Raw genomic sequence first — 13,174 nt, 5'->3', positions numbered from 1 at the left:
TCGTACTGGTGTCTAGTCCCAGCTCCACCATTCAGCTCTCATCCACGGAGGCTTCCTGTAGTGCTGTGTGAAAATCCGAATGGTCAGGATGATTGAGCACAGCATCAGGATGAGGCAGAGGCCCAGCAGGATCCACTGTTTTTTGGCAACTAGGCGGGGCTCCATGGCTACACCCAGGAAGTAGGCCTTGGGCTGTGTCTCAGGGGCACTGGAGTCCTGTGAACTGGTGTCCTGGGCATCGATGTCCTGGGACAGTGACCTTTTTTCCAGGGCGTACAACCTGTGGGCCAGCAGTAGGGCTACCAGGAACATGACCAAGCTGAGGGCCAGCAACACCCACTGCCCAAATTTGGCCTGGTCAGAGTCCAGCTCCAGACTCAGAAATGTCACTTTGTCTGTGTCTTTTCCTGTGGAAGATATGGGAGTCTTGTAGAGCAGGCAGAAGGAGAGAGGGAGCCCTAGGGTGCCCCATGGAAATCAGAGTACCTGACTGCCACTGGCCTCCTCCCTCAGCCTCAGGCACCTACCTTCCAAGCCATAGGTGAGGGCATTGCCCTGGAAGGAGGGTGAGAAAGAGGAGTAGAAGGGAGAGGAGGAGGATATGGGTCTAGATAGGGCTACGTCCCCATGGTGCCCAGTGGTGGCTCCATGCAAGGGTGTCAGGAGGAAAGAACCCCACCCTGTGCTCAGATGCCAACCTGGCCCTCTAGCTGAACAGTGTGCAAGGAAGCAACTGAGCCAGTGGCTGGGCCGTGGGCTGTGGTCTTGGCCAAGGCTGCATCAGGTGCAGACAGGGTCATGTAGCCACAAGGCTGTTGCTTGTTCAAGCCAGGTCATAGATAGGCTAGGGGTTAAGGCTGGGTTAGGGTAGGGACTGGCCTGGGGCAGGCTAGGGTAGGGCTTGGGGCTGTACCAGACCTAGCACCAGGGTCAGATGATCAAACCTTCAAAGGTACAGCTGAAGTCTGGCCAGCCCAGGATCTCCCCCTGCCGCACGTTCTCGGTGACCAGCCAGTTCAGCAGGGGTTTGAAGTAGGTCATGAGGGCCTTTGTGGACACTTCAGTCTGCCCAGTTATCTTCTGCAGGACTTCTGGCCAGGGCTTGCTTGAGCCCAGCTTTAGGATATCTCTGGGAGGGTGGATACAGCTGTGAGGCTGTGTGGGAGCATCAGCTGGTGCTGCTGGGAGCCCTCCGTGTGCCCCACCCTGGCCCTACGGCTTTGCTAACCAGACTCTTCCCATAGAGCTCAGCGCCGTGGATAAAATCACGAGCTCTGAAATAAGACCGACCTGGGTTTGAATCCTGTGGGGCTTTGGGCCAGTGACTTAACCTCTCTGAGTCTCAGTGTCCATATTCATAAAATGGAGATAACAGTACTACCTCCTAGGGTTGGCATGATGATTAAATAGACACAATGCTGGGATCATAGTAGACGGACGATAGATGTTAGCGGCTGATTATTATTACCGCCACTGTGATGATCATTATTCTCCTGGACTCAGGCATCAAGTCTTGAGACGCTATTTCCCATGAGGTGCTCTGTGTCAGTAGGAGGAGGGGCCGCTCCTTTCTGTTCTCACGGGGAGTGTGTGGGAGGATTAGGGAGATGGCGAGCGTGGGATGTGCTGTGTATTGCCTGCAGCACTGTACTAATGTCAGGTGTCACCAAGCACACCCGGTATTTGGTGGCAGGGGGACCAGCCTGAGGCTTGGTGGGGGCACAGAGTGTGCTGAAGCCAGGGCTCCGGGCTGCTCCCCACTGGGCCCCCCCACAGAGGCGGTGGGGGGCATACGTTGATCCTTCTTAACCTGTGTCCCCATCTGACCAGGAGAGAGATGGGCTCTAGAGGCCCACAAGTCAGACGGTGGAGTCTAGACCAACAGGACTCAGGTTCAAGACGCAGCAGTGCTACTTATGGGCCGTATAACCTCAGGCAACCAACTCAACTCCTCTTAGCCTCAGTTTCTCCATCAGCAAAATGGGCCCCATTAATACCCACTTTTCACTGTGGTGCAGATTAAGCTAATAATGGTAGTGAAGGAGGGCTTTGTAGCATGCGCACACTTGTATGCATCGTTTCATAAACGACGGAGAAAGAATGAGGGGGAAACTAAAGGTTAGTGGATCCTTGACAGAAACTGCTAGGGAAAAATGTAGTTAAGATCCAAGAGAAATGCAGGAGAAAAGTCATGAAGGCTAAAAGAAAAACAAAACAAAACCCCACAACTAACTTTAGGTAAGAGGATTTTATCAGATGCAGGGTCCTTGGAGAAAGGAAGGACCTGATGAGAGAAACGTTTTGACCACTGAGTCTACCCATTTAGAAATAGTCCTTCAGGCTCAGGGACAAGAGGTTTGACCCAAACCCAGCCCACAGCCAACGTGGTCTTGGAGACTTGCAAAGGTGGTAACTAGAATCCTCAACTCCACGGCGGCTGTAATGGGCCCCATGGACAAGGTCAGGCTTACCACGGCTGGCTGGATGAGCCAAGGGCTTTGGGAACTTGGACCAAATCCACTTCAACTCTCCATTCCCAGCAGAACCAACCCAGAGCAATGACATATAGGAAGATGAGTCAAATTCTAAGATATATTAGGTAAAAGAGCAGCCAAGAATCTTGCCCTCCCCCTTCTCCTCTCCAAGCACTCACCCCACACATACAACCTATATTCCACTCTGCTCTGTCTCGTTTCTCCAAAGCTCAGGACATCCCCCTTTCTCAGAGCCCTCTCCTCTGCCCTCTGCCCAGAAGATAGCATTCAAAGTCCTAAACCTGGAACTTGGGGTCTTCCCTGTCATCCAGGAGTCTGGATGGCAACATGTGAGGATGGGTGAGCAATGACCTGTGTTGACTGGCAGGTGCTTTGGTGCCGAGTCAGATCCTGGGAGCCTTGTGTGCCCTGGGGGTGGTGGTAGGACAGGGGGTGGTGCGAATGACCGAGGTCAAATGTCCCACCAATCAAGTGGTGAAGGCTCAGAGTTAAAAGTGAGTTGATGTATAGAAAACAGATGTCTGCCATTTCTTGCACTTCTGCTCTTGGGGACAGAGATCCCCTACTGGTCCCCGGCATGACCTCTTCCTCTCTGCATGTTCACCAAAGCCCTTTCCTACTGCGCTAACTCCTTTCTTGTATTATGGTTATTGATTTATCTTGTGGCCCATTGCCCCCTGCTGGACACAGGGCAGGCTGATTGGCACGTGCACAAGTAAATGTTTGCTGAATGAATAAATAATGGGAGGCCGGAGACATGAATGCAGAGAGCAGAGAGGCCCCTTATGTTCCACACATTCAGCAAAGCTCAAACATGGGCAGTTGGCTATCATAAACCCTTGTAGTGTGAAAAGATGGAAAAGCAAACAGACTAGGTTGATAATCGGCATGCAAGGTGCAGCCCTCCCTGGGAGCAAAGCCAGGGGATCAGTCTTGCAACCCCATCTGGCCTGGTGGTTACTGACAAAATCCGTGGTGGAATCACACATATGCTTATTAAATTCGCAGAGGATACTAAATTATGTGGCTATGTTAATCCTCTGGGAGACAGGAATAAAACTCAAGATGACCTTGACCAATTGGGAAATGGACCCACTGAAAGGGGTTGAAAATTGGTGGGGAAAAGACCATGTCAGTGGGTGGGCTCTGCATCCCAGTGGTTGGAGCACTGATCTTGGAGCCTGCCGACCCAGGTCTAACCTCACCAGCCCTGTATCCCTTGATTGGTGGAAGCAACAGTGTGAATAAGAATGTGCTCTGGAGTCAGTTTGGGACTCAAAGTCCGATTTTGCCACTTGCTAGATCAGTGATGGGCAACCATATTATCTCTCTTAGCTTTAGTTTCATTATTTATGAAATGTGGCTAATGATATCCACTTTGCAAGTTATGAGCTGCTCATGTGAGACCTTGTAAGAGCGCTCCTTAGAAAGCCCGGCCTCTAATAGCAAATGCTCCCCACCATCGGGTCAGCCTCCCACCCCTCCACATTTGCTTCAGGACAAAACCACCTCCGCGGAGGCAGGAATGAAAAGGATAGCTGGGGACCAAGTGCAGGAAAAAAGATTGGGGGTTAGGGAGTCAAAGTGGACCACATGCTGACCAGAGCATTCCAAAGGTTGATATGAAAGCAACCTGCATCGGCCTGGGAGCTGCATCCGGGCACCCCAAACAGAGGTGGGAAGAGCAGTGTGCGCCCAAGGGTGCAGCAAATGCTGCCGAGGCTAGGCGAGCACCTTGGGAGGGAAGGATGAAGGGATTCGGATGGAAGTCTGGGGGCTGAGGCCCGACTCCAGCAGTGACTTCCCATCTGGGACAGTTTGATTTATTGGCGTGTGTGTGTGTTTGTGTGTGTGTGTGTGTGTGTGAGGGAGGGTGTAGTAGTGAGTGTGTGCAAGTTTGTGTGCGAGTGTGTGGATATGAGAATGTGTGTGTGTGTGAGAGAGAGAGAGAGAGAGAGCAGGAGAGGCTAGATAGTCTCTCTGACCACGAGGGGCTACACACAAGGAAATGGGCTTCGATTATTGTAGGAGAGACTGCAGTCTGACACAAGGAAGAACTTCCACTAAACTCTAAGGTCAATGAGGCCTGCTCGGGGTGCCTAGCATGGCCTGGTGAGGAGAGGGGGCCGGGGGCAGGCATCCAGCAAGGGGCAGGGAAGCTGAGAACAGATGAGGGAGGAGAGCACTCACTCCAGGAGCTTGCCAGCCGTCTTGGAGTTAGAGATGTCACACTGGTGCAGTGGGCCCACGTGACCCGAGGCCTTGCACAAAGCTTCGTGGAACTGGAACTGGAGCACGAGGCTGATGAAGTACCTGGGTAGAGGAGCGGGAGGGCAGGCTGGGGAGCTGGTGCCAGGGGCGGAAAGTCCAGAGCCATGTGGGGCCTGGCAGCTCTGATGGGCAGGGGCCCGAGGGCTCTGCCAGGGCCCAGTCTTCCTGGGCGGAGGCTCCTTCGGCAAGGTCCTGCCTCAGCCAGGGGCTCTCCTTCTTAGCCTTCTGAACCAACCCTTACCTTCTTCTTTTCTGCCCTCCTCTTGGGGACAGTACAGATGCTTTAGAATATTCCCAACAGCTCTGCCCCCCGCACAGGGTCTGATCTAAAAGCCCAAATTATCCTAGGGTGGGGCCCTCTGGAGGCTGTGCGACCCAACAGAGGAGATCTGGGGGAACATTTGGATCTAGGGCCTTCCTGGGAATCCTCAGCCTGGTTCCCATTATCCCCCAACCCCCAACTCCCAGAATTGCTTCTGCTGGCAGGGCCCAGACCGTTACCGTATATAGGGCATGCCGGCAGAGATGTGGAACTTGGCGCCGGGGTCAAAGTCTTCCTCTGTCCGAGGGACGGGGGGGCACAGGCCCTGGTACTTCAACCTGCCAGGGAGAGCAGGGGGCTGGTACCACCTAGCTGGGGTCTCAAAACCTTTTCCCCTGGAAGCACTTGCATAGCTACCAAAAGTGGACTTGGCAGACACAGGACACTTAATGCATTTTTATAGATTAAATAAATGAGTTGAGAACACGTGGGATTGGGAATCAGAATCAAATAGTAACAGTAGTTAACACTGACTTCCTCTGTGGAAGAACCGTGCTAAGCTCTTCACACAGACTCATTTGACACCGTCATGGTTCTGGGGACTTGGGAGGGAATGGGCTAAGCAAGGTCTTGCTTATAATCTTAATGATGGAGATGGTTAGAGACCAATCCACAAGGTCGTTTCATCTGGCAAGAAGTGCCAAGAAGAAAACAGAATAGCATCTCTGTGGCATGGTGCTGTTATTATTCCCAGTTTACAGATGAGGAGACCAAAGTTTAGAGGTCAGGGAACTGGTGGGAGGTCACAGAACTAGTCATTGGCAGCTCCCGTTAACTTTCAGATCCCATTAACCCTCTGCACTGTGTGACTGTGGGAAAGTTACTAATTGTCACTGAGCCCTGTTGCAAAACGCTGTCTGCAAGATGGGGGTAAAATGATCCATCTTTGGGGAAGAGACAAAGTCTATGAAAAGTTCTCATTGATTGACTATTGGCCCACTGGTCGCCTCTGAACCATTCTCTGGGGTCGACAGACAGTCGGGTGGTGGCTCTCCCAGGCTTCCTTGTTCAGGCCCAGGAACTTGCCACCTCTCTCCCTTCGCCCCTGGTTTCCACCATTGGTGGTGGTGGGTGCAGTTGACCCAGGGAGGGAAAGGGCCCCTGCAGGTACACTAGAGGGCTGGTGGGGGTTGCCCTTGGAGGAGTACAAGGTCAAGGCCCTGCCAACCTCACCAGTAATGCTGGGGCCTGAATTTGGGGTGGGGGTAGGAGGGTGAGTGGACGAAGAGAGGAGCACCCAGCTTTGCCACCCTCAGTTGCCATGTGACCGTGGGCTGGTCACACATTCTTCTCCTGTGAATGACCATGAGATGTTGCACAGGTTCAAAGACCATAAGGGCCTTGTGCAGAGCAGGCAGCCCCTTCATGGTCACCCCAGACCATGCTGTGGCTAGCAGACTAGAGCAGGTCAGTCTGAGGCCTGGTGGAGATGGAGCGCCCTGGCCATGGGCATTCATTATCCCATCAGACAGCCAGTGGTCGGTGAGGAGATGCACCATGGACACCCCTCACCCAAGAGTGGTGCTGCCTGACTGCTGGCGGGCTCCTTCGGCAGCCAGTTCTGACCTTGGACATGCCTAAGGATGCTAAACCAGAGGCAGTCATGCGTGTGTGTTGGGGCGGCAGGAAAAGGGGCAGTGGGCTTGCCTCTCTCCCATGCGGACTCTTTCCACGGAAGGGAAAGAGCTCAGGCCACCAAACACCCTTCCGCTAGCCCCACTGGTGGGAACCGGAAGAGAGAGGAGGAGCAGGGGGGCCGGCTCAGTGGTCAATGTTTTGTTCTTGGAGGAGCCCAGGTGCACCCTTGTGTGCGCTTCCCAGCTACCCAGGAGCAGGCAGGGCCACTGCCAGGGTCCCTAGAGAGGTTAAGAGGTCAGCTCAGTGCTGGTCCCAGATTCAGTGTGAGGCTGATCCCCTTTAGTAGGGGTCCACTTTAGCAGGGATGCTTTTATCTGAGGATAGCAAACAGCCAGTACTATCCCAGGGTCCCCCCCACCATGGCTGCCAGGTCACCAGCATGGGCACACCTAACTCTGCCCTCCCAGGAGAGGCAGCAGCATCCTATGGCGAGGGGCAGTGCCCTTAAGGCTGACCGGAAAGCCCAGCCCACCAGGGGTGGAGGGGGCAGAGAGCCCAGGGCAGTCATCCTCTCCCCACCTGAGGTTCCACCACTCCTGGTTGTAGGTGTCCTTCCGGATGGTGCCATCAAAGACCTTCCAGCGAAACAGGTCCATCAGGTAGGCGAAGGGGATGAAGGCGATCTTCTCCAGGGCAATGCCCATCAGGAAATTGACCTCCTCCTCTAGGGAAGGGGGGGGGCAGTCAGGAGGTGGCCCCCGGCTCTCCCTCCCTTTAGCCTTGCCCAGAGAGCCCCGGTGGCAGCCTCAGGCTCAGCTGCCCTGCTACGGTCCTCTTGGTCCCCATCACCTGAGTCCTGGTGCTGGTGGCTGAGCAGGCCTCTGTTGAGCAGGTGCTTGTGGGAGGAGGCCGAGAGGGTGATCATCGACCCCACGGCCTCTTCAAAGGCTGGGTTGGCGCCTGCGCGGAAGATCACAGAGAGGTTCTTGTACTGCAAGAAGTACTGGATATGGCCCATCTGGTGGAAGATGGAGAGCAGGTCTTCTATGGTCACCTCGGTGCACTTCTTTATCCTAGGGTTAAAGGGCAGGGGTCAAGGAGCATGGGGAGGCCCCGGGAGAAGGGGAGATCTCTGCATTCAGACTCCATGGAGGGATTGGGGTGGTTGGGCTGGAGACCACCAGGGCCTTGGGTGCTGTCCCTTCTCACTCCGGGTCCCCCTTGCCTATGTTGCCAGCTCACATCCCCCTCCGCTGCCTGGCTCCAGCCCTGCTCGCACACCTCCTTGCACACCTCCTAAGACCGGCAGACAGAGGGGGAGCGGACCGAAGAGAAGAAGAGCGAGAGAGGGGCGGGAGGATGGTGCTGGCGCAGGGTGAGACCTGAAGTCCTTGCCGTTGTAAAAGTCCCAGGCGGAGGCGTGGCACTCCACCTCCCGCCCATCGGCTGGCCTTTCCATCATTGATTTTTTCCAGAAGTCGGGAGGGGTGGAAAGCAGCCCCAGGGAGGTGAAGAACTTGTCCGCCTCTTCGAACATTTTGGAGGGCTTCCAGTGCTGTGGGGAAGAGGGGGTGTGTGGGGCCCTGCCCGGGGACCGGGGCAGGGAGGGGGGTGGGTGCAGCACCGGGGGGGGGGGGGGCAGACGGGGGCCGGGTACTAACCTGGCTTTTCATGATCTTCGTGATATCCTCAGGGGGCTTCCTCGGGAAGGGCAGGACCAGATCTAAGATGTTGACCCAGGACTGAGCCCACATGTTCCCTGGAAGGGGGCATGCAGGGGCTCAGAGGAGGCTGGAGAGCGTCCCTCCCTTTACTGGGTGCGCGCTTGGAGGCCTGCTCCGCCCACCCCACTCTGCTACCAGCTAGGGCTTTACCCAGCAGGTGGGCAGGGATGGGCCCCCTTGGGTCGATAAGCTCGGGCCCGTAGTGGCGGTGCAGGGCCCGACGCACGTAGGCGTGCAGGTTCAGGTAGAGCGGCTGCAGCTCCTGGTAAAGCTGCTCCAGATCCTGTTCTAGCGAGTCAGCCTCATACTTGGACCGCCACAAGGCCCCCATGTCTTTGTAACCTAGGACAGGAGAGGGGGCTCAGAAGCACTCACCACCCACCCTTCCTTCCGCCCTGGCCTGGCAGGCAGGAGACCCAGGCACTTTCTGGGGAAGCCACTTGACCTCCCTGTTCCTCAGGGTCTTCATCTGCCAAATGGGAAATGTGCCTCCCAAGGTCACTGTTCAGATTGGATGAGATCGGGGGTGGAAAAGCACTTGGCAAAGTACACACTCCGTGCTCCTCACCGTGCCTGGTTGGCTAGGACCCGGATGAGGCCCTGGTGCTCACACCCACCTCGAGCCCCACCCATCCAAGCCCTCCGACCACCCTGGCTCCTTTCAGATCCTCCCAAACACTGGCTCCTCCCATCGCAGGGCCTGGGACGCCCTTTCACTTCTTGCTTGCCTTCTTTCAGGCCTTGGGGAAGTGTCTCGAGGCCTCCCCTTCCCCTTCTCTCTCGGCACTTGTCCAGAGATGTGTGTTTGCATGAGTCTTGTCTGTCCCCCAGACCGTAGGCCCTACCTAGAAGGGTGGACACCTTCTCTGTCTTTTCACCTACAAATCCTTAGAAACTCTCCAGGGCCTGGCACACAGTAGGTGCTCAAGCAATGTCTGTAGACCAATGGTGAATGAAACACCTTTGCTTCCCCCAGCCGCAGGGCTCGGGGCCCCATCTCCAGGTCCTACTACTGCCCTTACCCTCTGCAGACTCTGCTTTGCCCTCCCCACTGCGGCCTGTGCCCTGGGCCATCTGCACAGACTGGGCTGGCCCGGGAGGGGGGTGGGGGCCTCACCGTTGAGCTTTGCAGCCTTGTTGCTGAGCTGCACGTAGCGCTCAAAGGTGATGCGAAGCTGACGACCCACAGCGTCCCGCCAGCCCTGCCAGGCCCACAGCAGCTCCTTCTGGTCCCGGGAGGTGGCCATGACTTCTTGGAGGTCTATGCCCAGGAAAAGGAGCCAAGGTGGGGCCCCCCCCCACTCCTGCCTGCCTCCTGCCCTCACCTGCAGACCCTCCTCCCCCAACAAGTGGGTGCAGTTGGGGCAGGGAGGACAATGGTAATCGGGGGTCAGCTTGTGGAAGGGGCTGATGCTGGAGACTCTGGGGTGGGATGGGGGCAGGGCTTGGGTGCTCACCAGGCTCCAGGGGCAGGCAGGGTCCCTCATTCAGGCACACCTGGGCCATGCTGTATGTCGTCTCCATGTAGGCCAGAAGCTTGTTGTACTGGGGGGGGGGCAGGTGTCACCTAGAGCAGGCCTGCGCCCTTGCGCCCACCCCCAGCATGAGCCCCACCAGCTGGGAGGGGCAGGCCTGTCTGAGGCATCTTCCCACCAGCCTTTGTTTCTCTCCTCCCCCCAGAGGAAGCTCTAGCCCTGCCCGCCAACCTCCCTCCGGCCCAGGCAGCCTGGCTTCCCCCCAGCGCCCGCCCCAACCAGCCCACCCACCCCTGGGGTGGGGAGCATGTGCCTGGAGACCTGGGGGTTCCGTCCATCACCTCCCGGAGCTCGTCCTGGGGCAGGGCCGCCTTGTCTATGTTCTGCAGCTTACTCAGCATGCGCTTCACGGCCGCATCGTGGAACCTGGAGGTCTTAAACAGGCGGGCCCGGGTGCCAAAGTACAGCATGTGCTGGGACCTCTCTGAGTCCTTGTGCAGCTGGAATGAGGGTCACCATACTTATCATGGGAAGTTAGGGAGGGAGGAAGGGCCCCACATTGAACTCCAGGGTCACAGTCCTTCCAACCTCCTCCCAAAACCTACTTTAAGGGTTCACAATCCCTGGAAATTTGCTAAGAGGGAGAAGGGAAGGAGCCTGGGTCTTTAAAAGCAAGGAGGTAATATTTACAAGGGGAAAGAAACAAGAGATTCTTGCCCAGACTGCTTCTGGGGCCAGCAAGAGGCCCGGAGCTTGCAGCCTGCTTTGACATGTACTTTGGGGATTCCCTCCTTCCTCTAGCTCTGGACAGGGGCAGAAGATATGGTTCCCCCATTTCCTCCCACCCCCCGACCAGATCCCGGAGAAGAGCAAGGGGAGAAGGGGCTGAAGTTGAGGAGGTACCACACCATCTCCTCCCGATTTTTCTTGGTGATGTTGGTGACGTAGTTCCACGTGGCCTCCATGAACTGGTTCCACACAACGTGGGCGGTATGCTCATAAAACTGCAGGAACGCCTTTGCCACGGTCTCATTGTAGAACTTGTCTGCGGAGAAGGAGGTGGGCATCATGCTGTCCTGGGAGGGGCCTGCCCCTGACTGGTCCCCTTGTCTGGTCCCAGGTTCCTTCAGGTCCCAGCCCCACCTAAGCTCTGATCACCCTCGGTCCTGAGCCGTGGCAAAAGCTGCCCATAACAGAAGAGGACAAATAGAGAAGGTCCATGGCAAGTCCATCTTGTGCCCATGGCCAAGAGAACAGCAGAGCTGGGTGAGGCTATGGACCAATGGCTGTCCAGCTCCATATTGTGACATCAGGGCCTGAAGGGTTAGCCATGGAATGTGAGAACTGGAAAACCCCCACCCATCTTCTGGTCCAACTGTTCCCATTTTACAGGTGAGGAGACTGAGGTCAAGCCACATGACCTGGTTCACACAGCTAGTTAGTGGCAGAGCCAAGAAGAGAACCAGGGCTCTTGATTTTTAGGCCAAAGCTTATTCTGGTCTACTTGGTCACTTTTCCTTGGCATTGGAATCACCCTTGGACCTTGGCCAGGGATTGATGAGACCCTTGCCCTCCACAGGCTGGCATCACCTCTGAGAAAAGGTGGGTAGGATGATGGATGAATGGATGAGTGGATGGATAGATGTATGGAAGTGACATCTCTGGGTCTCTGAAATCTGGAAGCACAGGTGTCTCTCCCTGTTCTTCTGACTTGACCTCTTATGTTCTCATTTTTGGCCTCCTTCTCTCTTATGAGATGTGTAATCATTCCTAGGGCAATGCAGGACCCTTCCTCCCTTCCCCTTGTCCTTATATCTGTTTCCCCAGGGATAGCCGGACACTATGAGTTTGCAGTCAGGAGGAAGCACAGGAGGTAGAGGGCTGTGAGGGCTGCGGGGAATGTGTGGCTGGCACCTTCCATTCAAGATGCATGTCCCTGAGTACCCGAGCCTGGTTTGAACACCAGCTGGCAGGACCCCAGCTCTCTGCTAGGCTTGGTGACTCCCCACTAGCCTGACACACTTAGTCTGGGGGAGATGAGCTCATCTATCCCACCTTGGGATTTCTTCCTCAGATTCACTTTCCTCCACACTCACATGCCCTCCACTGTGTGTTCCTTTCACTCTCCCTGCTTGGTCCAGGTGCACCCACATCCTCCCAGATGCTTCACCTCTTCACATGAGCTGACATCCCCCAGAGAAACCGACCAAATAACCCTCCAAATATGATGCTATGATCAAAATTATTTAAAACACAAAGAAAGAAAAAAATCAGTGACACTTTAGGTTAAGCTGCCGAGTTCTGCTTCAAGCATATAGACATGCTTGATAAAATATAGTATTTTGTTGTTGTTAACGATAGTCATCATGCTGTACCTTACATTTCCCAGGACTTATTTATCTTATAACCAGCAGCTTATGCCTTTTGCCTACCTTTACCCTTTTTTTTTTTTAAAGATTTTATTTATTTATTTGAGAGAGAGAATGAGAGAGAGAGCACATGAGAGAGGGGAGGGTCAGAGGGAGAAGCAGACTCCCTGCCGAGCAGGGAGCCTGATGCGGGACTCGATCCCGGGACTCCAGGATCATGACCTGAGCCGAAGGCAATCGCTTAACCAACTGAGCCACCCAGGCGCCCGCTACCTTCACCCATTTTGTCGACCCTCCCACCCCTGCTTCTGGCAACCACTGATCTGTTCTCTGTGTCTATGAGCTCAGTTTTTTGTGCATATGTATACCACATGTATATGCATATGTACACCATATGTATACCTTTTCATTATCCATTCACCTGTCATTAGACACTTAGGTTGTTTCCACGTCTTGGTTATTGTAAATTGTGTTGCAATGAACATGGGAGTGCAGATATCTTTTCAAGACAGCGATTTCTTTTTTTTTTTTTTTTAAGATTTTATTTATTTGTCAGAGAGAGAGAGAAAGAGAGAAAGCACAAGCAGGGGGAGCTGCAGGTGGAGGGAGAGGGGGAAGCAGACTCCCCGCTGAGCAGGGAGCCTGATGCGGGATTTGATCCCTGGACTCTGGGTTCATGACCTGAGCCGAAGCAGACGCTTAACCGACTGAGCCACCCAGGCGTCCCGCGATTCTATTTTCTTTGTATAAATACCCAGAGTGAAATTGCTGGGTCATATAGTAGTTCTGTTTTTCACTTTTTGAGGAACCTCCATACCGTTTTCTATGGTGGCTGCCAATTTACATTCCCACCAACAGTGCACAAGAGTTCCCTTTTCCCCACATCCTTGCCAGCACCTGTTATTTCTTGTCTTTTTGATAACGGCCATTCTACCAGGCA

The 13,174-nt window shown here is 54.9% G+C and overlaps 1 protein-coding gene across 1 annotated transcript; it reads right to left on the bottom strand.

The window, feature by feature from the left end:
- Positions 1-12: 12 nt before the first annotated feature.
- Positions 13-11,108, bottom strand: LOC110570363 (angiotensin-converting enzyme-like protein Ace3). The gene is made up of 15 exons (XM_021678373.1): positions 11,009-11,108; positions 10,774-10,910; positions 10,207-10,365; positions 9,848-9,935; positions 9,508-9,651; positions 8,541-8,732; positions 8,328-8,425; positions 8,049-8,221; positions 7,516-7,739; positions 7,246-7,390; positions 5,268-5,366; positions 4,686-4,808; positions 945-1,129; positions 254-407; positions 13-223 (listed from the first exon to the last, which is right to left on the bottom strand). Exons 1-15 carry the CDS (start codon positions 11,106-11,108, stop codon positions 13-15), a joined length of 2,232 nt encoding a protein of 743 aa, XP_021534048.1.
- Positions 11,109-13,174: the final 2,066 nt, after the last annotated feature.

This window comes from Neomonachus schauinslandi, chromosome 15 (assembly GCF_002201575.2).
Source record: "Neomonachus schauinslandi chromosome 15, ASM220157v2, whole genome shotgun sequence".
NCBI classification, from domain to species: Eukaryota; Metazoa; Chordata; class Mammalia; order Carnivora; family Phocidae; genus Neomonachus; species Neomonachus schauinslandi.
This window is presented reverse-complemented; position numbering and strand designations above follow the sequence as displayed.

Bases quoted from the DNA above. Each gene is read 5' to 3' on its own strand.
- LOC110570363 (XM_021678373.1), bottom strand. From the start codon at position 11,108: ATGGGCACAAGATGGACTTGCCATGGACCTTCTCTATTTGTCCTCTTC. The intron at 5,367-7,245 runs GTGGGGAGAGGA...TCTCCCTGGCAG, and splicing joins CAGGAGTGGTGGAACCTCAG to GTTGAAGTACCAGGGCCTGT. The intron at 4,809-5,267 runs GTAACGGTCTGG...TCCTCTACCCAG, and splicing joins GCCGGCATGCCCTATATACG to GTACTTCATCAGCCTCGTGC.